This window comes from Lycorma delicatula, chromosome 12, assembly GCF_047948215.1.
Source record: "Lycorma delicatula isolate Av1 chromosome 12, ASM4794821v1, whole genome shotgun sequence".
Classification (NCBI taxonomy): Eukaryota; Metazoa; Arthropoda; class Insecta; order Hemiptera; family Fulgoridae; genus Lycorma; species Lycorma delicatula.
In genome coordinates, this window is record NC_134466.1 from 40,359,381 (window position 1) to 40,383,885 (window position 24,505).

Here is a 24,505-nt window from a genome sequence, read left to right on the forward strand (position 1 = left end):
TTTTTAACATTGTATGATCCTGCAATGTATGATATTTAAGTTAATATAAACTTTGAAAAGTAAAATAAAGTATTACAGAAATTTGTACTTATAATGTTGTATTATTTTAACAAATTCACTATTTCCAGAACCTTGTATGCTGATAATAAGATGTTATATAAAATTGCATGTTAGTATATATAATACTGATATTACATTGAATTATTATACTTTCTTTTTATACTTTTAAGTTTCAACCTGCTTTTCCCAAAAATTAAATAATAGCTGATAGAGGAGAATTTACGTATTTTTATGAATTCTTCCAGTTTTTACAATGTTATTGGTAAATAACCAAATATATATATATTTGTTGTTTGTACTGGAGCTTAAACCTGTTGTTCAAAAGTTTTATATAATAACTTACCAATTGTTCTTGCGTAGATTACATTTGTTGTAGATATTAGTTTTGTTCTTCCTCCTCAAGAAATATCGTCTGTCAGATTATTGGTTTTCTTTTTCAAAGGTTGTAATGTTATACTTATGTTATTAGTCATTTTGGTATTTATTTATCATTTCTCTTTACGGTTATATTTTTGTTAATTCATTTTGTGGGTCCAGTTGTAATTTTTGTTGTTGCATGTGTGTATGTTACCGTAAGATAGTTTTATTTGCTATTCGTGTATGTTAAAATATTCTTTTAAATGTGCAAATCTGTCTGTAGTTTGACAGAAGATGTATGCAGAAGAATTAAAACTATTTCCAAAAAATGTAACAGTGTCATAAGTTGAGCAATTATTAAGATATTACTTTGTATTTGCATGAATACACTTTTTATTTGATGTTTTAGAAACATATATAATACCCTACCATTATATGACTTCTTAAAGTTTTACATCTGGCAAAAGGATCCAATTTTGTGTAACAATGCAATGAATGCAGGCATTTCTTAATTACTTAAACAAAAGTAACCTTTAATAATGAAAAAAGTAAAAAACTTAGAGAAATGTTTTATGCAACATTGAATACATACAGTATATCGTCAAGTTACATTTACAAATTTTCAATATGGCTGTCTTTTGTAACATGGCAGATGCCGTCTGTAATCAGTTTCCTGACAAATCCTATGAAGCAAGTCATGTTTGGTGGGTTTTGTGTTATCTGGTACCGCAGCTTGTCAACATTTCCTGGAAATGGAGGAACAAACACTCTGTCTTTAACATAACCCCATAAAGAGAAGTCTACTGAAGTTAAATCAGATGATTGTGGTGGCCAGGAAATTGTTCCCTCCAAGTCAGTACTTTGTTATTGAGGTACGCAACAACTGCACGATGATAATGTGATGGCATCCCACCTTGCTGGAAAATGAATTCTGTGCCTATATCCTGTTGTAATTGTGGCATTACATAATGTTCAAGCATGCCCAGGTACAATATGCCAGTTACAGTCGATTCGGCAAAAAAGAAAGACCATAAATTTTGTGATAATGTACAGCACAAAAAACATTTACCTCAAGCAAGTCCTGTACTGTTCGATTGTATGATGTGGATTCCCTTCACCCCATATCCAACATTATGTTGATTCATTTTACCACTGGTATGGAAGGCTGCTTCATCACTGAACAAAATTTTATTAAGATAATTATCTTCATTCTCAATTTTGTTTAACATGTTTACACAAAACTCAGTTCGCTTTTCTTTATCACCTTCTCTCCATAGTAATTTGTAGGGTTTAAATGACAGTTTATTAAGCAATACCCTACATTACTGTAACTCTAGGAATATTCATTTCTAAGCTGACAAGTCCCATTGATTTTCCTGGACTTCAAATGAATGTGTGCCGCACTTTTTTAATTGCCACTTGAGAAACTGAAGTTCCATCCTGACATGGTGTCATTTGTATTACACAACCTATTTTGGAGATAGCATCACTGTCGTATTAGTGGTGAGAAGCATTCAGACAAGCGAGTAATCAGTCGCATATTAACTGTGATCCTGGTTGCCAGCTCCACTCAATGGAGTTAAATAGATATTTGTCATTAATAACTGTCAGTACATCATTCATTTTTGTAACAGTGTGTTTATTTTCTTTATCACCTTGTAATTTCAAACCCAGTAGGATTGAAGCAGTTCTTATTACACACAATTAACAATACAGTCCAATTTTCATTGCACTCTATATCTTGGTTATTCAACATCTTTTGGTCCTCCTAGGCTAAATTTTGTAAGTCCTTTTACATTTTTGTAAGCCTGATACATCAGATAACTTGTTATGGAAATCGTGAAAAGCTATATTGTGGTTTTAAGTTGTAATCGGAACTATAACCAATATTGTGTATTATTCTTATTGAATTACTTTGTATCAAACCGTTATCAATTTTATTCTGCAAATTGCTGTAGCATGTGCAAATTAGTCAACTAGCCATCTACTCACCAGGTTATTAGTGCCCACCAGCTGTGTATCAACATCATTAACTAATTGCGTTCAACTAAGTCACTCTTAATTACATTTTATCTCTAAGTTATTCCATGTTTATTCTCCAAACTCTCATTATTCGTAATAACAAGAATTATTTTCTTGTACTGTATTTCTGTCAAACAGCCATTTAATTACCCTTAGAATTTAAAACATTAACCTTTTTAGAATTTTTAATCTGTAATTTGTAGAATTTTGTTTTAATCATAGATAGAGATGGAAATAAGAAGTACCTTTGTAAATGATCCGTGAAATCATTCGAATATTCAATTATTGTTTATAAAATATCGTTGATTGCCTAACATTGAAGAGGAATTTGATTCCATTCAGAATAACTTATAATTGAATGACAAAGAGGATAAACATTCAAACTATAGGGTACAGTTTGAAGATCTTTATAACATAGCATCTAAGTTAGAAATAGTCTTAGGAATAGAACAAATCAATCAAGAGCCTAATCAGTCATTTAGTGTATCAGATTTAGTAACCATTAAAGAGCACTTATGAACAATAAAAATACCATGTTTTAATGGTGATTAAAGATACATTTGAAAGCCCAATACTGAATGTAAATTCTTTAATGAACATCCAGAAATTTCATTACCTTCTCGCTTCACTTGAAGGAGAAGCAAAACAACTTATTCCGATAACGGACGCTAACTTAATAATGCATACAAACTATTGAAAAGAGCCTGGTAATGCTACAAGGTATCAGATATGCAGATTAACACAGTTAAACAAAGATTTAGAAATCAACTCCTCAAATGCAAAGCATATCCTGGAGCAGACTTTGATAGCAACCATAATTTCGTGATAATGAAATGTAGATTGGGGTTTAAAAACTGAAGAAAAGGTATCAGAAGAATCGGTGGAATTTAGAGAAGCTCGAGGAAGAGGAGGTAAAGAAGATTTTTGAAGAGGACATCGCAAGAGGTCTGAGTAAAAATGATAAGATAGAAAATGCAGAAGAAGAATGGGAGAATGTTAAAAAGGAAATTCTTAAATCAACAGAAGCGAACTTAGGCGAAACAAAGAGAACTGGTAGAAAATCTTGGATATCAGAGGATATATTGCAGCTGATGGATGAACATAGAAAGTATTAGAATGCTAGTGATGAAGAAGGTAAAAGGAACTATCGAAAATTAAGAAATACTATAAGGTAGCGCAAATTAGCGAAAGAAGTATTAAAGAAAAGTGGAAAGAGAAATGATCATGGATTGGTAAAATAGATGGAGCATACAAGAAAGTTGGGGAGAATTTTGTGGTACATAAATTAAAATCTAAAAATGTGTTAAATATAGACGGTTCACCGATTTATAATACGAAGAAAATGTCGATAGGTGGGTGGAATATATTGAAGTTATATGGACGAAATGAATTAGGAACTACTGTTATAGAGGAAGTTGAAGAGGATGAAAAGGGAGATACAATATTGAGATCTGAATTTGAGAGAGCATTAAAAGATTTGAATGGCAGAAAGGTTCCTGTGATAGACGGGATACCAGCAGAATTACTGTGTAGTGCAAGCAAGGAAGCAACAGATAGATTATAGAAACAGGTGTGTAATATTTACGAAAAAGGGGAAATTCTATCAGACTTCAAAAAGTGTTAGTGAACTTTCTTTTTTAAAAGAAAGCAGGAGCAGATAAAATGTGAAGAATACACAATTAGCTTAACTACTTATGCATCAAAAATCTTAACTAGAATTTTGTTCAAAAATTGAGAATAAAGTGGAAGAAGTGTTAGAAGAAGACCAACTTAATTTCAGAAAAGTATAGACAAGGGAAGCAATTTTAGCGCTTAGATTAATAGTAGAAGGAAGATTAAAGAAAAACAAACCAACATACATAGAATTTGTAGACTTAGAAAAGGCATTTGATAATATAGACCGTAATAAAATGTTTATTATTTTAAAAAATGTAGGGATCAAGTATAAAGATAGAAAAACAATTGCTAACATTTACAGAAACCAAACTGTAACAGTAATAATCGAAGAACATAAGAAAGAAGCCATAATGTAAAAGGGAGCCTAACAAGGATGTTCCCTATTCCCTTTACTTTTTAATCTTTACATAAAACTAGCAGTTAATGTTAAAGAACAGTTTAGATCCGGAGTTACAGTGCAAGGTGAAGAGATAAAGATACCGCGATTTGCTGATGATATAGTAATTTTTTTTATATAGAGGTGGAGGAACCCTATTTACGGGCGCCTAAGCAATGTGGGGCTCGCTAACAGGTTCCGCAAGATATTAGGTGCGTATGTGTTACTGCGTACTACCGACTAAACCCCCACCCCTCCTGGAAACCGCTTATGCAGCATTATTCCAGGAAGAGGAAACGCCCATTCACACAATCGGTTGCCGCAATCAAGGAATACCAATACAATCGCACACTCAACACAAAGATACAAAACACAAGCAATACTAAGACACAGCAAAGCACAATTACGCCCACACACACAGCCGACCTTCACAGACCAACACAAAACGCACATAACAGTCAAACAAATTGCGGTACACATACACGCGCATACACAGCCAATACACTCTCAGGTACTTACCACATACTTACACAGAACTTACCAGGACGTCCACAGTCTAAGCGTCTGAAGAGGGGAACTTACCTACGAGCCCGTGCAAGCGGAGTGACCACGGTTTCATTGCATCCAATCGACTCCCACAAGGTCGGGGGCCCCCTAGACATTCGACCACCCTGTCCGCCATTCAACAACCCTTCGGCTCGTACCCTCCCTTCGGCCTTCTTCAGCGGCACGCAGTTTGTCTACTATTATTTTGGCAAATCTCGCCACTACGTTTCACTTCTCTTTTTTTGCTAACATAATCAGCTCGGAAGTCTTCAGGTAAGAACACATCCCTCCTGCCCAACGTGTCCAAGACTTTGCCACGCTCTGGTTCAAAACGGGGACACCGGGAAAAGACATGATAATACGTCGTTTCAGTTCCACAAACAGGGTAACTACCCGTATAATCGAGCCAAAATCTAAACAAATAGGTTCTAAAGCCCCATGGCCTGACAGAAGCTGCGTTAAATTGAAGTCCATCGAGCCATCGGTTCTCCGGACCCATCCACCAACATCCCCAAACAATCTAAATGTCCACCTGTCTTTCCCACTGTGGATCCACCATCCACCTCTCCTGCCACACCCCTATCAACTCCTCCATAATACCCAAATTGATACGTTTCTTTTCCGTAGCAATCAGTGGTCCGCATTGGTATAACTTCTCCCTTTAGTTATCTCTAAGTCAATTGGAAGCAACCCAGCTATCACTTCGACTGCCTTCCGGGATACGGTACGGTAAGCATCCGCCACCCGTAAAATTGGCGGAGACACTAGATTTCAGTGAAGTACGCGAGGTTACTGAGGCAGAGGACGGGGCTGGATGTCTGGTCGACTGCTTGAAAACAGTGTGTGCTGCTCTTCTCCCTCGCAGGTATTGTTGGAAGAATCGTTCCCCAGCATATTGGTGGACAGAAGACATATTGTATACGGGACCGGATGGGTCCCGTATGACCGGATTGTATTGTAACCGGATGGGTCCGGTTCGCGTAGCGAACGCGTCTATACTTACTAGTACAGTTTTACATGGCCCGATGTAGGAGGTGCAGGAGCGAGCTCAATAAGCTTATTAAAGACTTGTTGTGGAAGTTGAGAACGATGTGAATCACCCTCCACTTTTCACCAGAGGTGATGTCTCTGGATAAGGGGGCCTGGACCAGACTTTACAGTTAAGGTGGCTGTTTGGGTGGACCCTGATGTCTTTTTGAGGGTATACAATAATTGTTTAGTTGAGGAGGTGTTCCCCCAGAGGTGGAGACGACAGCTCCTGGTCTTGGTTCCAAGCCAGCGAGGGACCCGGTCCTGCCGTCCTCTTACAGATCACTGGCAACGATCGACACCATACCAAAGATATTCGAGTGCATGCTGTTGCAGAGGCTGACCAGAGTAATTGAGGGCGCAGGGGGACTTTCGGATAAACAATTCGGTTTTCGCAGAGGAAGATCTGCTTTGGACGCAATGTCGGAAGTTGGTATGACGAGGAGAAGAAGACAAGTTGGTATGACATTGAAGGGAAGAAGATTTGCGTGCTCGTGGCGCTTGCAGTTTGCAACGCATTTAGCTGTGTGATCCATGACGCCATTCGGACTACGCTGGAGAGCAGGAGAGCCCCCCATTTCTGAGAAGGATAATTCTCTCCTATCTCAGTGAGCGCAGATTGATCTGCGAAGTGAAGGACGAAGCGATCGAACGGTGCATAGATAGAGGAGTTCCACAAGGGTCGATCCTAGGGCCTGCGAAGAGGGATTCCTGGTGTTCCTTTGTGCATGAGCAGGGATCCCTGGGGAGTCATTTATAGGGTTTTGGGGCATAAACGTAGAAAAGACGTTCTTCCGCTTGCTCTTTCAACCCGACACGGTGTAATTTCATGTACGATTGAAATTTTACACAGGTTACTTGATAGTGACGAAACTGAAGAGAATGCACTATGAGTTGCAGGTCATGTAAAATTACTAAGTGGTCGAGATTTGCTGCTCCGCGAGAGCAGCCATGTGGTAGGCAAGACGCTGTCCAAGGGATGTCCCCAGGGCATCATGTTGCATCCTTTGTCGTGGGTAGTGGAGTTCGATTCTCTTCTGCGACTGAGGTCGCCTAGCGGGTTTCGTTTCTTGGCTTGTGCTGAAAATGGACTCCTGCTGGTTGAAGGGTGCTCGCGGAGGGTGGTAGAACTCCGAGCCACTCAAGCTTGCAAGATACTCGAACTGTGGGTTCATCAACATAAGATGACGTTCAACCCCGAGAAGACTACGATGATGCTATTAAAGGCCTTTTGGCAGTGAGTCGGAAAGTCCGTATTCCGATGGCAAGCCAGCGTACAAAGTATGTTCAGGTTCAAAGGTACCTCAGGGTGTTTCTAGATGAGAAAATGCAGTTTAAGAAGCACGTTCAATACGTCGCGGAGAAGGTCTGTAGTGCTTTCTTTGGTATTCGACGTGTGGTCAATCCTGATTGGGGTGTTAACTTTAAGTCTATGAGTATCCTGAATAAGGGCGTCTGCGAAGCAATAATGCTATATGCAGCGCCAGTCTAGGCGGAAAGGCTAAAATTCAAAAGCTATCGTGATATACTTTTGAAGGGTTTAACGCCTAATATTGTTAACGGTAGGGGATGGCTAACGCACGATTTCACTGAAGGCGATCTTGCTGATTGCGACCGTGAAACCGATAGATTTGCTTGCATCAGAGAGGCAACAGCGTTATGTAGTGCTTTGTGGCAGGCCAGATGGGATGAGGCAGAGGGCAGACGTTATAAGCATGGTCTCTTTCCAGATGTAGTTAGTTTACAGGACGCCTCTTGGGTAAACCGGAATAAGTACGTGACGTAATATCTTTCTGGCCACGCACTTTCAGGAAAAACCTGCAGAGATTCGGCCTGGCGGACTCAGGAATGTATCCGCAATGCGGACAGTTGGTTTACATCTTGTTCTGTATGAATGCTCCAAGTACGAGTTGATGCACACGGAGACTATCTGTCGGCTCGTTGTTATTGGGTCGACGTTAGATTTCCGTGTTAGTTGGCGAAACCAGGCCGAATGGGTCACAATGGAGAACTTCAAAAATTACTTGACATATTTCTTTTGTCAAGAAAAATGGCAATTTCTCCTTCGTTTTCCCGTGTCCGTCATTTTGTTATTTTTATATAAAAATTTATATCTCAAGTTCGGACAGAGGAATCGCATTGATATTTGGTAAGCGGCTTTGTAATAAAGTTTTAAAATTGCAAAAAATCAGGACTTAAATATCTTCGCAAATTAGAAAATGGTGGCTATTTTTATTTTTCAGTCCCTTATATCTCCATAAATATAAGTTTCATCAAAATGTGTGTTATTTGCTAAAATATTAAGTATAATAGTAATATTGCTAAAAGTGCAATAAAAGAAGTAGTCTTATTGTTTACAGAATGTTAACTAAAAATGCAATAAAAGAATACTTATCGTGTACAGACAAAAAAACAAAAATAATAGATTCTGCAATGATGTTTTAACTATATATATTTTAGAAATATTTGTACATTCTAAAATTCTCACCTGATATGTTAAAATGATTCGATACTGTAGCTATGTTAGGCTTCTAAAAAGTTACTAGTCTTTTTTTTAGGTTTTTTGCATCTTGGTGGGCTACGAACTGCTTTGTATAATTATCTGTTTGCTAAATCAAGAGGTGGTGTTTTTATTTTGAGAATTGAAGATACTGACCAAAAACGTTTAGTTGAAGGAGCTACTGAACAACTTCAGTATGACCTTAGATGGATTGGTATTATTCCAGATGAAGGACCATCTTCTGGTGGAAATTATGGTCCTTATAAACAGTCAGAAAGATTACATATTTACAGGTATCAATTCGTTTTAATTAAATTTTATTTATTAATTGAATCAGTGTCATCATTTCTGTGAAAAAAAATATATATTCTGTTTATTTTTTATTTTATTTTTCTCCAAAGTACTGTAGGAGGACAATAATGTATATGATAGGGTTTTTTCAGTTCAGCAAGTGGTATTAGTTGTACGAGATGTTAAAGAAAACAATATGGTGGTTAGATTCCACTTTTTTCTGAGGTAAAACCAAGATTGTTCAACACTCATAAAATGAGTATTAAATACTCACTTTGTGATGGAGTGGTAGTGTCTTAGCCTTTCATTCAGTGGTACCAGGTTTGAATCCTGGTTAGGCATGGCCATATTTCATATGCTACAAAATTCCATTTTCATAATTATTATTTATTAAGCAACATTAACTAGCCTGAAATATAAGAAAATTATTTTAACTACTCTGTAAATAGATATCTAGATCAAAGAATTTAAAATTTCCACGTACAAGTTTTTTTTGTAAGCTTCAATGGTGAATTAATTAATCAAAAACAATGAAATTATTTGAAGATCGCTGATTATTTGATCAGTATGACAAAAGCCAGCAGCTTTTTTTAAATAAGAGAATTTATTAATATTTAATTTGAAGCTCGCTTTCAAATTACTTGCTTATTATTCTTCCACATCTTTTTGAAGGTAATTATTGAGATTCTTCATCACTGAAGTTCCTGGAAATATGTGAAATATTGAACTTATAATAAAGTGAAATACTGAACTCGTTACAAAGATCCCTAATCATCATGCAGGTTAACTCATACAGCAGTGAAATGTTTTTTGATGTTGATGGCAATTGTTTTAGAAAGGTTAAGAAACCACCGTTAGTTTGGTGGTGGATAATTTCATCCATGTTGTATTCGTTTATTTTTGTTTTTGTTAAATTTTGAATGTATAAATTTTATTTTGTTTATTACATATTGAGATTATATGCAGCATATGTAATCAAAATCTCAAAAGACTTGAACAATATAGAGCTAATTTTTAAATACTTTAATCTGACAAAAAATCAGCATATTAAATAAACTTGATGTAGATTAAATATGCATTGTTGTTGAGATCTGTGATTTTATAAATATATAATAGATTGCTAAACATTATCATATTTAATTATATAGAAAAGTTTACAATAAAGCTACAATTTGATTGCATTCTATAGAACATTTCAATATGAACATCATCCCTTGTTGTCTATCAAACATCTTAATTGCATCTCCCCAACCCAGTCTGATAGATCATGTCAGATATTTATTATAGTAGCTATGGTAGTGATGATTCTCTTAAAATCGCTAAATGATTAATCTTTTTGTTTTGTAGAATTTTTATTTAAGTTAAGTGTATTACATACATATTTATTGAAATAACACAAATAGATATTAAGAAAAAACCTATTCAGTTTAGTCTGTCGTAAGCAGTAATTTTACATAAGTACTTTGCTATTGTACTTCTCTCATTGTCTATTTCTTCTAACTGTGTTTTAATTGTTCAATATTGATCAATGTATATCAGAACTGTTCTAGCAAGGCGCTTTCCTCTCTACTTACAACCATACATCTACTCCCTTCTGCAAGCATTTTGCTATAACCGCTCAGCTATACATAGGAAATTTTGTTAGAATTTCATAAAAAAATATTTATATTCAATTTATAATATTTATTTTTTATATACATACAGAATGGAAGCGGAACAATTAATTGAAAGTAAAAAGGCGTATCATTGTTTTTGTACCGAAAAACGTTTAAATTTAATTAGAAAAGAAGCAGTGAGATTACAACAAGTACCAAAATATGACAATAAATGTCGTAATCTTTCCAAAGAAGAAGTTAATACAAAATTAAAAAATGGTGAAAAGTGTTGCATTAGATTCAAGGTCTGTATATATACCTATGCTTCGTAAATTATTTAAATGTATGTGGTGATTAAAGATTTTATTACTTACAGATTTGAGGCATCAATCTCTTCAAAAGTATTCTTGTTCTAAGTCCTTACAGTGTCTTCAGCATCCTTACCGCTTCTACTTCTGAAAGCATTTATGGAAATCATGTTTTTTAAATCATCTATAACTGCTCAACATATTTTGTTTTATCTTCCACATCCTAAAATTGTTCACTCTTGAACACTATATTCAACTCTAGGAACAAGTAAAAATTGCTGGAAGTAATTTTGGTGAGTAAAGGTTGTTGAGATGCTTGTTAGCAAAAAGATTACTACATAACAAGGACCAATTGTTTTTAGCTGCCTGAGTTTCTATGAACTCGGGTTATTATTCTGCTAGGCCACTCACAAGTGCTAAAGAACCTCAAAGCACTATTCCTTCAATCCATTTGTCCCTTAAGAATGTACTCGTGATTAACAATGAAACTGAAAACCACAACTGGCAATACTTTCATCTAACTACAAATGTTTTAAGATTCTTGGATTGGGGAGAATCGGCTGTTTTACACTTCAGTGATTTTGCCTTTGCCTCCGAATTGGATTTTGTCACCAGTAATTATTGATTTTTAAGAAATTTTCACCTGACTTACTCATACCCAAATTAGCAGTGAAGATCTTTTTGATCATATCATAATTGTAGCTTATTGAAGGATATCCTTCACATTTAACCCTTTCAAAACATCCTCTTTAATACTTATAAATTATTAAAAAATACTTAATACATCATATATATATTTTCATAAACAACTTTGCATAACTTGACAAGTAGCATTTATGTGCATTTTTCCCAAACATTTGAAGCACATATATCAAGTTATTTAATTTTTTTAAAAATTCAAGTTTAAAAACCATATTACATTCAGTCAGTCTGTTTATATTTACATTAGTAATTATGTGTTAGTCAATAAGTGTTACAGTTGTTTGATTTTTAAATCGACTTTATCTTGAAATATTATAAAATTTAAATAATTTAATGATATTATTTCTTAAATTGATTTTCTTATTTTCTTTAAGTAAAGTCTTAAAGGTAAATAAATTTGCCAATATCAATGAGGGAGTGATAGCTTCTAATCTTTTCATCTCAGGGTCTGGGTTCAAATCCTGATCAAGCATGGCATTTTTCAATTGCTACAAATTCTATTTCTATATTTCCATATACAAGCTTCAAAACTTCCATGGAAAATTATTTCATCATTACAAAAAAGTAAATAATTTTCAACCTTATTTGTAGTTAAATTTTATACTTATATTTTTTATTCTTCATGAAGTATACACTCTGTCCTTTTTTATTTATAAAATTTAAGTTTGTTTTTTGGTTGACAAGATCTGTCATTGGTATTTGTTTCATTTCTATTTAGAGTGACTTTATTATTACCCCTATATTTTTCTTGAGTAATTTTACAATTTAAAAATATGTTAGTTATAATATTTGTTTTCTTTTGTTATTTATGGCAATATATACAGAGTAGTCCAGGGAAATGGACATTTTAATTTTAGCTCTGAGGAGCTGGGAGTGACATCCTTCTGTGCACAACTACTTGTCATTTAGTAATCTTGGACCAGTGGGTCGGTACACAACATGCATTTGCCATGAAGGCATTTTACAAGAATGGTGTATGACCGCTGCTCGGTGGGAATTCCGACATCATTACAATTTAGGACATCATAGTCGTCGCGTTCCATCTTGCCATACTATCAAGACATGGGTTGAGAATTTTGAGATGGATTCATCTCAAAAAAAAAAACCACCAGGTCAACAAATTCAACGAACCCCAGAAAACATTGAAGCAGCTTGGGCCTCAATTTGAAGGAGTCCACAACAATTGGCAAGGAAACACACAGCAGCATTGAACCTAAACTGAATAGCTGTTTGGCAAATACTCCACAGTGATTTGAAGTTTCACTCTTACAAAATTCAAGTTGTAAGAGTGAAACCACAGGAACTGAAACCATCAGACTATATGGGGCAACAACAATTCTGTGATAAAATGATTGAAAAGATTAATAACGACCTCAATTTTGTTGACAACCTTTTCATGTCAGATGAGACTCATTTTCTTGTCAACAGGTATGTAAACAAGCAGAATTGTAGATATTGGGCAGCTAAAAACCCTTGTCAATTGCACAAACAACCGTTACACAGCCAAAATGTGTGCCGTATCAATTTGAGGTGTGATTGGGCCTTACTTCTTTGAGAATGAGAGAGGGAGTGCAATAATATGTTGATATGCTTGAAACTTTTGTAACAGAACAACTTCAAACTTTCCTGAACTTCATAATCTTTGGTTTCAGCAAGATGAAGCCACGGCCCATATTGCCAGAGCGTCAATGAGTGCCGCTCAACAGCTCTTTGGTAAACACATAATTTCATGTTCTGGCTACATTCATTGGCCCCCAAGATCACCAGATTTGTTGGTGTGCAATTTCTTCTTTGTGTGGCCATTCCCAAAGTAAAGTGTACACCACTTGTCCAATGACAATCGCCAAGTTGAAAGAAAGGATTTGAAAAGAAATCGCTGAAATTCCAGTGACAGTGTTTCAAAGTGCCAAGCAAAATCGAAGCATTCATTTCCAGGAATGCGTACATTCAAATACCTCATCTTATGGAAATTGTTTTTAGAAATTGAGATTTTTTGTGTTGGGACAATTAATGCCATGTAATTTATTTTTTTGTTTTCAACAATAAAACTTGTAATTTCATTTTTTTTTTTAGTTTTGTGAGAGTTACTTCAAAATGTTGTGTTTCCTTGTGTATATGTATAACATTTTTTTGCAATAAATTTAAAATCTAAAATGGACTGTAATGTATTTCTTAAAGCTATATTTTATTGATAATATGCTAAACATAGTTAAGTAGTCATAATTGTCATATGCTTTTTTCTTTACCTTACTGATTTACTCAGAAGTTTAAAATTTGTTTCTCATAGAATTAGGTATCCATTACCTCAAAAATTATTTCATCTGTATCTATGGTCATGATAATATCTTTTACATTATTTTCATGTATTATTAGAATTTGTATTTCTTTTTTTTATATAATTTAAAATCTAAAAAGTTTAATAATGCTTTGCTTAAATCTATACTTTTATTGATACTTGTTTCATATTTATTAATAATAATCCTTCAATTCATTTATACTGTAAATTATGATTTGATTATTCTACTATAAACTGTAGATCATACTTCTTTTTCGTACAATTTTAAGACTTTGTTCCTGTTTATTTGTTTTTGAAACACTTTTGGAGGTTAATGTTATTTATAATCTGATTGTTAGCTTACAATATATCAACTTTCCCAAACAGCTATTGTCTATCAGTACTTGGCTAGCTGAACTTTCTTTGTACTAAATTTGTATTGCATTTTATCATTCAATAAAGGTGTTTTATTATAATTAATATATATTATTTATTTATAATTTTTAGTTAACACCTGGTGATCAAACCTGTAATGATTTGATATATGGGTCGATTACACATGACGTTGCTTCATTAGAGGGTGATCCTGTCATATTAAAATCAGATGGTTATCCGACATATCACCTGGCTAATGTTGTTGATGATCATTATATGAATATATCTCATGTACTTAGAGGGGTAGAATGGCTGCCTTCTACAACAAAACACATTTTACTTTATCAGTAAGTGATTTTAAGTTTTTAATTAATTTTTTTTATGGGGGGGAGCTTCTAAAAAATGATGGGTATGAATGAATCCAATCCAATAACTTGAAGGACCTTGAGTACCCTTTTGTGAGTATTTATTTATCTTATTTTATTATCCCTGTATGGATAAATCATCCCCTTTTTCACTCTCCAACCCTTGATTTTTTCTTTTTTAAGATGCTTACAGTAGATAACTGTAGGGCCCACGTTAAGGATGTTTAGAGCTGTAAAGCTACTTTGTACTGAAAATTTACATGGGTTAGTAGGGCTATCTTTTCTTATGGACCTATCCAGTAGCCCCATACAAAAAACTCAGCTCAGGGCTGAGGAGTTCAGGCAAAGCAGGATAAATTATAAAAACGATTAAAAGTAATTAGATAAACAAATCCTCAGCATACCTATATAACATTATTATTGTGCCTTACCTCATTCAAAATGTTTACTTTCCTGGGTTTTGCTCTACTTCTGCTGCAGCAGCCTAGCTAAAACGGAAAGTATAGTGATCGACTAGATTTTTGGATAGCAGAGTTATTGCAAATGCTACTATTTATAGAACCCTTTAGTTAAAAAAAAAAAAAAAAAAAAAAAACACAAAAAGTTAAAGAATTTCTGGAAGAAGTATGTATTTATATGTGTTAGCATATATTTTGATTAACAATACTATCTAGAGTGGCTCAGTTTAAAACCTTCAAAAATGGGTCAAAATATTTCTATGTATGGGGCAATGATGGCATTAAATTTTGGAGAAAATTTAAAAAAGGGAAGGGTAGTTTTCAACATTTTGAATTTTTACTTTCCCGCCTAGCCCTATTGCTTTATAAGGGAAAGTATTGTAATCAGTCCAATTGGGCATATGCAGTTTTTACCAGAGCTTTATGTTTTGACACCTAAGAACCCAAAAAACACAAAAACCTGATGGAAGTGTTTGCATATTCACGTGTGTGTGTGTGTGTATGTTTTTTTGTTTTTTTTAGTGTTTCACACTTTATAATCTCCAGAACTACTCGACCAATTTTGACCAAACTTGGTCAGATTACTTCTATATATGAGGCATTGATGCCATTAAATTTTCAACTTAAAAGGTCAAGGGGGTGTGGCTGTAGAGCAAAGTCATTCTCAGTATCTTGAGATTTCTCCTAATTAAGGTCTATTTTTCTTAAGCACATTTTTTAACAATTAAAAAATATCTCAAAAAAAAAGTTTTGCAAAATTGCATTCCCATCCCAAATAATGCTCTAAATAAACTAGCGGCTAAGTGGGTATATAGTGCATTATTAGTACCTCCTTTCACCAAAAGGAGCACTACGCTAGCATGACGTACAGCTGCTGTAGCCATTTGCTGTGTTGTAATGTCACAGATGAATTGTAGAATTAAATAAATGAATAATATTTAAAGTGTGAAAAAGTACTTAAATGGCCACTAGTAGTGCCACACCTGCGCGAATGAAATACAGTATACGTGCTTGCTTTAGTTAGAATCATTGAATTAAATAAATAAAATAATAAATATTTTTAATTAAGTAGTGTGTATAAGCCGTGCATCAAAAAAAAGCTGCATGATGGGAAAGTCCTACAACTGTGTTGTCTGCTTTTTTACCCTTTGTATTGTACTCGACAATTGAATTTTAATTCGATGAAAGTAATTCTTTTTTTTTTTTAATTCCAAAGTTATAAATAAATCAAATTTAGAAGTGGAGAAATTTCAACATTATTTCTGAACAATTTTTATTTCCCACATAGCTCAAAAACTGATTGACCAACAAAGTTGAAATTTAGAGCAAATATTTGGCTGTGAATGTTACAAATTTGACCTGACCTATATTGAAGTAAATTATTGCTAAAGTAAATAAACTTTTAAGATCCATAAACCAAGGGGGCTAAATGATATATTTATTTAATTATAAATTTTTCAAACTTTAATTTTCAAGATTGAAAATCCAATTGCATGTAGAATTGACATAAACAACATATCATCTTTTTAATAAAAAGAGGTTACACTCAAGACCTAACTTAAGAATTTAACATTTTTGAATTTTTTATAATTTCTGATACTTTATCTGTTTTAAAGTAGTGGTTTATATTAAAAATGTTATAAGATATACGAAGGATATCTCTAAAGTAAAGACTGCTGGGAAATTTCTCTCCTTAAGGTTGGCAAAACTGTGTTGTTCATGGCCACACTAGTAATGCACACACTGCATTGTTGTCTGTAAGTTGTCGCATTGTAGTATTTTTTATTATGTTTGTGTTATTACGTTATAAAATTAATAGGAAAATAGATGTTAACTGCCGACTGTGAAATACGTGGAATCATACTTTTTTAAACCACCAAAACGTTAAGCCGATTGAAATTCATAGGCAGTTGGTTGCTGTGTACAGTGATAATGTAGAGAATGAAAGAAACGTCCGAAATGGTGTGAAAGGTTTAGAAGTAACAGAATTAATGTACATGATGAAGAACATTTGGAAAGACCCTTGATAATCACTGAGGACTTCTTGAAAGGCATCGATGATGAAATCAGAAAAGATTGTCGCTCATGATTTCCAATCTGGCCCTTCTTTTTCCAGATGTTTTAAGAGCTTTTATCAGTCGCATTGTTCAAGGTCATTTAGGCTTCAAAAATGTTTGTACACATGGGTGCTGCATGTCTTAATGAAACGTCACAAAAAAATCTGAATGGGATTTGCTTTGGAATTTTTGATGCACTACACAGGAAAAGGTGATGAGTTCCTTAATTCAATTGTTACCAGCCCTGAAACATGGATTTCGTATTACACACCAGAGAGAAAACACCAGTCAAGTGAATGGCAATCATTCTCAATCACCAACCAGACCAACAAAGGTCAAGCCAGAGCCTTTTGGACACAAACTGATGGTCACAGTCTTCTCGGCCCAGTTTGGCATACTGCTGATTGATCTCATGTCATGTGGAACAACTATAAATCCAGAAGTCTACTGCAAAACTCTACATAAGTTACAGCACGCCATTCAGAATCAGCATTGCCCTGCTGCACAATAATTCACATTCACATGTTGCAGAACCGACACATCAGTTACTGAGAACATTTGGATGGGAAATTTACGATCACCAGACTTAGCTCCCTCTGATTACCATTACGGATGACGATGATCTTAAAAATACTGTTAATCAGTGGCTAAATGGACTGGTGGCAGAAGAATACGACAAGAGTATATTGAAGCTGGTATATTGCTATAATAAATGTCTTACTTCATAAGGCGATTAAATAGAGAAGTAGTATAAGATATATAGTTTAAGAGAAATATAAAATATTTATAAAGTTTTCAGAATAAATTTTTTTACAATGTAACTGTCTTGACTTTAGAGATAACCTCTCATAGTTGTTGAGCAAGAGGTCAAATGGGATCAATATTTTTTATTAAAGATTATTTAATTTATTTCCATTTTTTTTTTTTGCAATTATGTTCTAAATACTGTATAATTTTTATAATTAAACATTATTTGGTCAGTTAAGACCCAAACCTTTTTTACTAACCATTTTGATTTTTTTTTAGTTATACCTTTAATACTGTATAATTTTTAATATAAAAAAGTCATTTGATCAAGGGGGTCAAATTAAGACCTAATTTTTTACTATACATATTGGTCCAGTTTTACTCTACTTTTAAATATATTATATTTAAATCATTACTATTTAAAAATCCACGACACTTAAATTAAAATCTGTCAAGAGTAAAGCTAGGAAAGTTATGCACCCTTTGTTGCCAGCTTTTTTTTTAGACGTCATTGTTATAGTCATTAATACTAATTACTTTTGACTTTCACTGACCTAGACCAAGTTTATTACCATCAAGTCTACATTCTTTAGTTTTTGTTGTATATAAATGATAAATACTTTTTATTTTTTGCAGAGCATTTGGGTGGGAACCACCTTTGTATGGTCATTTACCTTTACTAATTAATGCTGATGGAACAAAATTTTCAAAACGTCAAGGTGCTATTACCGTTGAATCTTATAGAAATAGTGGAATTTATCCTAGAGCATTAATTAATTTTGTTACATTTACTGGTGGTTTTTCACGATTAAAAGGGGATCCTCATGAACCAAGGACTTATAGTATCTATGAGCTAATTGAATTTGTAAGTGAAATTATTTTTATTAATATTTCTATCCCATTATGCTTAGAAGAAAAGAGAGGTATGTTTGAATAAATTAGTGTCCCAGAAACTCCAAAATATACATATAAGTTTTCTTGTAACAGATGTAAAATAATTCACTTTAGTTGTGTGATTGGCATTGTTTATATAACAATTAAAAATTATAAATAGTACTAATTATTTCAATGATTTCATTATTCTAAAGAAACTGAAATTGTTTCAAAATTATTAAGAGAGTGATTCATTACAAGTTCTTGTAAAACAGATTTAAATATTTTTTATTTTTTTGTTTACTTTTCATTACTTATTATTTCATTTTTACAGCGTAATGATATATAACCTGGTGTGAATTTGATATTTAATTTTGATACATTATATATAAAAAAAACTCATTTAAAATGTGTTTTAAATGCAAAAAATAAATTTGATTACTTGTCATTTATAAACATCACAAAAATCTTACATTTAATTTTAAGATAATACAATAAAATAAAACTTCCAAGGACATTTTACGTACATCAGTTAATTTCTGACTATTAAAAAGGCATTAATTAAACATTAATGTACAAAATTAATTTTTAAATCTGTTTTTCTTACATGACTGCCCAAAATGGAGTGTAATCTATTTAGGGTATACGTATATATGTTTATTCCACCATAACAGCTCAATGGCTGAACCGATGTAGATGTATGACTGTGCATTGGAATCCTTGTGTTACTGGGAATGTCATAGGTTTTATATATATATATATAGTAGTGGAGATTTTCCAGGAAGCACAAACTTTAATGAATTGAATTAATGAACTGTATAAACTGTGAGCCTCAATCATTGTGATAGTAGAATTTGGAACTGAATAATTCAAATCAATCGAATGAATAATATTACAGAAATAATAGACTTAAATTTACATTAAATAAAGTAAAATAATATTTAAAAAATTTCTCTTTAATAATAATGAGCTTGCCATAAGGACTGCATGTGAGGCTAGAGGCACTCTAGCTAGAGGCTAGAGTGAGGCATGAGATGTTGCTAGCATTAGAATCTCATGAATGGCCAATCATCACCAACAACTGGTAACAAATGGGTTTACCTGGGGCATTGTTTTGCGAAGTGTAATGGGGTGCTCTTATAATATAATCTACAAACAATCATCCAATTTTCAAAATTCGAATGGGGTATTCGCTAGTGTAATATAAAATCACGATGGAACCAAATCAGACTGTAAATTAACTGATATACTCAGAAAAATTGAGTGTCTACAAATGATTTTTGTAGAGTTTGATGAGAGAACAATTAGAGGTAATGCAGTCTACATTGGATTGAGGCTCAAGCACACTATTGTCGAATTTGCTGCTTTAGAGGGACAGGGCTAGTAGCAGCGTGTGCTGCTACTAATATTGTACTGGGCTATGACAGTGCATAAACTTCAAGGGACTACCCTAGAAGATAGAGCTGTCGTAAATCTGAGCACTCGCATCTTTTTCAAGGGCCAGGCCTACGTAGCAGTGAGTTGCTGAGACAATTAGAAAGTTTAGCCATTAGTTGTTTGGATCGCAGAAAATTACTGTTTGATCCGCACGATAAAACATCTCTCAAGGAACTCAGTTGCTTGAGAAATCTGTAAGTTTACATTGATATACGCCAATTAAATAAATTAAATGTTTTTAGTTTCCTCATTTGGCTCAGTATGTTAAATACGTTATACCCATAAGTTTAAGAATCAAGAAATTTTCTCAATGATCACTAAAAAGTGTTAAATAATAAAAATTAAACAACACATCTGCCATAAAATTAAACAAAATTGAACAAAAAAAAAGAAAACCAGATATGGTAATAAAAGACTAAACATCATTATGCAGTATTTAATGAAATAAGATAATGGGTGACCAATCAACTTTCAGACAGTTTTAATTTGTTTAAATATATTTTTCATGTTGAAATAGCAGGCATTTAAGGTTATCTAATGATTTCATTCTCACCAGGTCTTATATCGATAAGAAAATTTTTGATAACAAAAATTCTTAAATAGTTAGGGCCTCTTTAATATATGATAATTACTATTCAGAGTAATTATTTTATGTGAATGCTCTAGTATAAAATTAGGGTAAAATTATTCGGATTATAACATAGTAACACTATATAGATTATCTACAACTCTAGAAACACAAATATCATATATATTCATAGAAGTATCTATAAAGTGTAAGATTAAATTATTCAGATTATAATATAATTATATTAGAAACGGTAGCTCAAGAATTTCTCACGACATCAAGACTTACGTGATGTGTGATGTGATGTACATATATAGTATTATAAGATTTTCACTGTTCCTACTGATGCTGTTATGTATAATGTATATTGGGTCTGAAAGGTTTGAGACAAGATATCTTGATTTTTGATGATTTTATTAACGGTGCTATATATCTTACAGCAGATATTACCAGTCCTACAGAAGACCATACAATATCATCTAACGTATAGAATATCAGGATTCCTACTGACCCTACCTACCCGTCGCACAACAAAAAAGATATTTTATCAATTTTCAGACAATTTTTTATGTGTAACGAACTTTCTCAACATCATGATATCACCGCAAAAAGCTGCTGCATCGATTGCAACAAGATTTATTTCAACTGGATTAATAGGAAAAACATTATGCGTGAACAAACAGAAAATAAGATACACAGGTCAAATACACAATCTTTTTTGAAGTCAGTTAAAAAATGAGAAATGGTTGTAATTCATATTATTTTTTTTTTTTTGTCTTCAGTCATTTGACTGGTTTGATGCAGCTCTCCAAGATTCCCTATCTAGTGCTAGTCGTTTCATTTCAGTATACCCTCTACATCCTACATCCCCAACAATTTGTTTTACATACTCCAAACGTGGCCTGCCTACACAATTTTTCCCTTCTACCTGTCCTTCCAATATTAAAGCGACTATTCCAGGATGCCTTAGTATGTGGCCTATAAGTCTGTCTCTTCTTTTAACTATATTCTTCCAAATGCTTCTTTCTTCATCTATTTGCCGCAATACCTCTTCATTTGTCACTTTATCCACCCATCTGATTTTTAACATTCTCCTATAGCACCACATTTCAAAAGCTTCTAATCTTTTCTTCTCAGATACTCCGATTGTCCAAGTTTCACTTCCATATAAAGCGACACTCCAAACATACACTTTCAAAAATCTTTTCCTGAGATTTAAATTAATTTTTGATGTAAACAAATTATATTTCTTACTGAAGGCTCGTTTAGCTTGTGCTATTCGGCATTTTATATCGCTCCTGCTTCGTCCATCTTTAGTAATTTTACTTCCCAAATAACAAAATTCTTCTACCTCCATAATCTTTTCTCCTCCTATTTTCACATTCAGTGGTCCATCTTTGTTATTTCTACTACATTTCATTACTTTTGTTTTGTTCTTGTTTATTTTCATGCGATAGTTCTTGCGTAGGACTTCATCTATGCCGTTCATTGTTTCTTCTAAATCCTTTTTACTCTCGGCTAGAATTACTATATCATCAGCAAATCGTAGCATCTTTATCTTTTCACCTTGTACTGTTACTCCGAATCTAAATTGTTCTTTAACATCATTAACTGCTAGTTCCATGTAAAGATTAAAAAGTAACGGAGATAGGGAACATCCTTGTCGGACTCCCTTTCTTATTAGGGCTTCTTTCTTATGTTCTTCAATTGTTATTGTTGCTGTTTGGTTCCTGTACATGTTAGCAATTGTTCTTCTATCTCTGTATTTGAACCCTAATTTTTTTAAAATGCTGAACATTTTATTCCAATCTACGTTATCGAAAGCCTTTTCTAGGTCTATAAACGCCAAGTATGTTGGTTTGTTTTTCTTTAATCTTCCTTCTACTATTAATCTGAGGCCTAAAATTCCTTCCCTTGTCCCTATACTTTTCCTGAAACCAAATTGGTCTTCTCCTAACACTTCTTCCACTCTCCTCTCAATTCTTCTGTATAAAATTCTAGTTAAGATTTTTGATGCATGACTAGTTAAACTAATTGTTCTGTATTCTTCACATTTATCTGCCCCTGCTTTCTTTGGTATCATAACTATAACACTTTTTTTGAAGTCTGACGGAAATTCCCCTTTTTCATAAATATTACACACCAGTTTGTATAATCTATCAATCGCTTCCTCACCTGCACTGCGCAGTAATTCTACAGGTATTCCGTCTATTCCAGGAGCCTTTCTGCCATTTAAATCTTTTAATGCTCTCTTAAATTCAGATCTCAGTATTGTTTCTCCCATTTCATCCTCCTCAACTTCCTCTTCTTCCTCTATAACACCATTTTCTAATTCATTTCCTCCGTATAACTCTTCAATATATTCCACCCATCTATCGACTTTACCTTTCGTATTATATATTGGTGTACCATCTTTGTTTAACACATTATTAGATTTTAATTTATTTACCCCAAAATTTTCCTTAACTTTCCTGTATGCTCCGTCAATTTTACCAATGTTCATTTCTCTTTCCACTTCTGAACACTTTTCTTTAATCCACTCTTCTTTCGCCAGTTTGCATTTCCTATTTATAGCATTTCTTAATTGCCGATAGTTCCTTTTACTTTCTTCATCATTAGCATTCTTATATTTTCTACGTTCATCCATCAGCTGCAATATATCGTCTGAAACCCAAGGTTTTCTACCAGTTCTCTTTATTCCGCCTAAGTTTGCTTCTGCTGATTTAAGAATTTCCTTTTTAACATTCTCCCATTCTTCTTCTACATTTTCTACCATATCTTTTTTACTCAGACCTCTTGCGATGTCCTCCTCAAAAATCTTCTTTACCTCCTCTTCCTCAAGCTTCTCTAAATTCCACCGATTCATCTGACAACTTTTCTTCAGGTTTTTAAACCCCAATCTACATTTCATTATCACCAAATTATGGTCGCTATCAATGTCTGCTCCAGGGTAAGTTTTGCAGTCAACGAGTTGATTTCTAAATCTTTGCTTAACCATGATATAATCTATCTGATACCTTGCAGTATCACCTGGTTTTTTCCAAGTGTATATTCTTCTATTATGATTTTTAAATTGGGTGTTGGCAATTACTAAATTATACTTCGTGCAAAACTCTATAAGTCGGTCCCCTCTTTATTTCCTTTTGCCCAGCCCGTATTCACCCACTATATTTCCTTCCTTGCCTTTTCCAATGCTTGCATTCCAATCTCCAACTATTATTAAATTTTCATCTCCCTTTACGTGTTTAATTGTTTCATCAATCTCTTCGTATACACACTCTACCTCATCATCATCATGGGCGCTTGTAGGCATATAAACGTTAACAATCGTTGTCGGTTTAGGTTTTGATTTTATCCTTATTACAATGATTCTATCGCTATGCGTTTTGAAATACTCCACTCTCCTCCCTATCTTCTTGTTCATCACGAAACCTACTCCTGCCTGCCCATTATTTGACGCTGAGTTAATTACTCTAAAATCACCTGACCAAAAGTCGCCTTCCTCTTCCCACCGAACCTCACTAATTCCTATTATATCCACATTCACCCTATCCATTTCCCTTTTTAAATTTTCTAGCCTACCAACCTTTTTTAAGCTTCTAACATTCCACGCTCCGACTCGTAGAATGTTATTTTTTAATTTTCTGGTGACCCCTTCCTTAGTAGTCCCCACCCGGAGATCCGAACGGGGGACTATTTTACCTCCGGAATATTTTACCAAGGAAGGCGCCTCCATTGTTGCTATGTGAAAATGCAGAGAGCCACATTTTCTTGGAAAAAAAGCAGCTGTAGTTTTCCATTGCTTTCAGCTGCGCAGTACTCAGAGGACTGAGTGATGTTGATACGGCCGTTTAAGTCATTGTGACTCACGCCCCTAACAACTACTG

The 24,505-nt window shown here is 33.8% G+C and overlaps 1 protein-coding gene across 1 annotated transcript in view; it reads left to right on the forward strand.

Moving 5' to 3' along the window:
• GluRS-m (putative glutamate--tRNA ligase, mitochondrial) overlaps nucleotides 1-24,505 on the forward strand; it is a 33,608-nt gene that overhangs the window by 733 nt on the left and 8,370 nt on the right. The window contains exons 2-5 of the mRNA XM_075379447.1: nucleotides 8,626-8,860; nucleotides 10,563-10,758; nucleotides 14,246-14,460; nucleotides 18,377-18,605. Coding sequence (XP_075235562.1) covers nucleotides 8,626-8,860; nucleotides 10,563-10,758; nucleotides 14,246-14,460; nucleotides 18,377-18,605 — 875 coding nt within the window. The remainder of the gene's footprint in view (nucleotides 1-8,625; nucleotides 8,861-10,562; nucleotides 10,759-14,245; nucleotides 14,461-18,376; nucleotides 18,606-24,505) is intronic.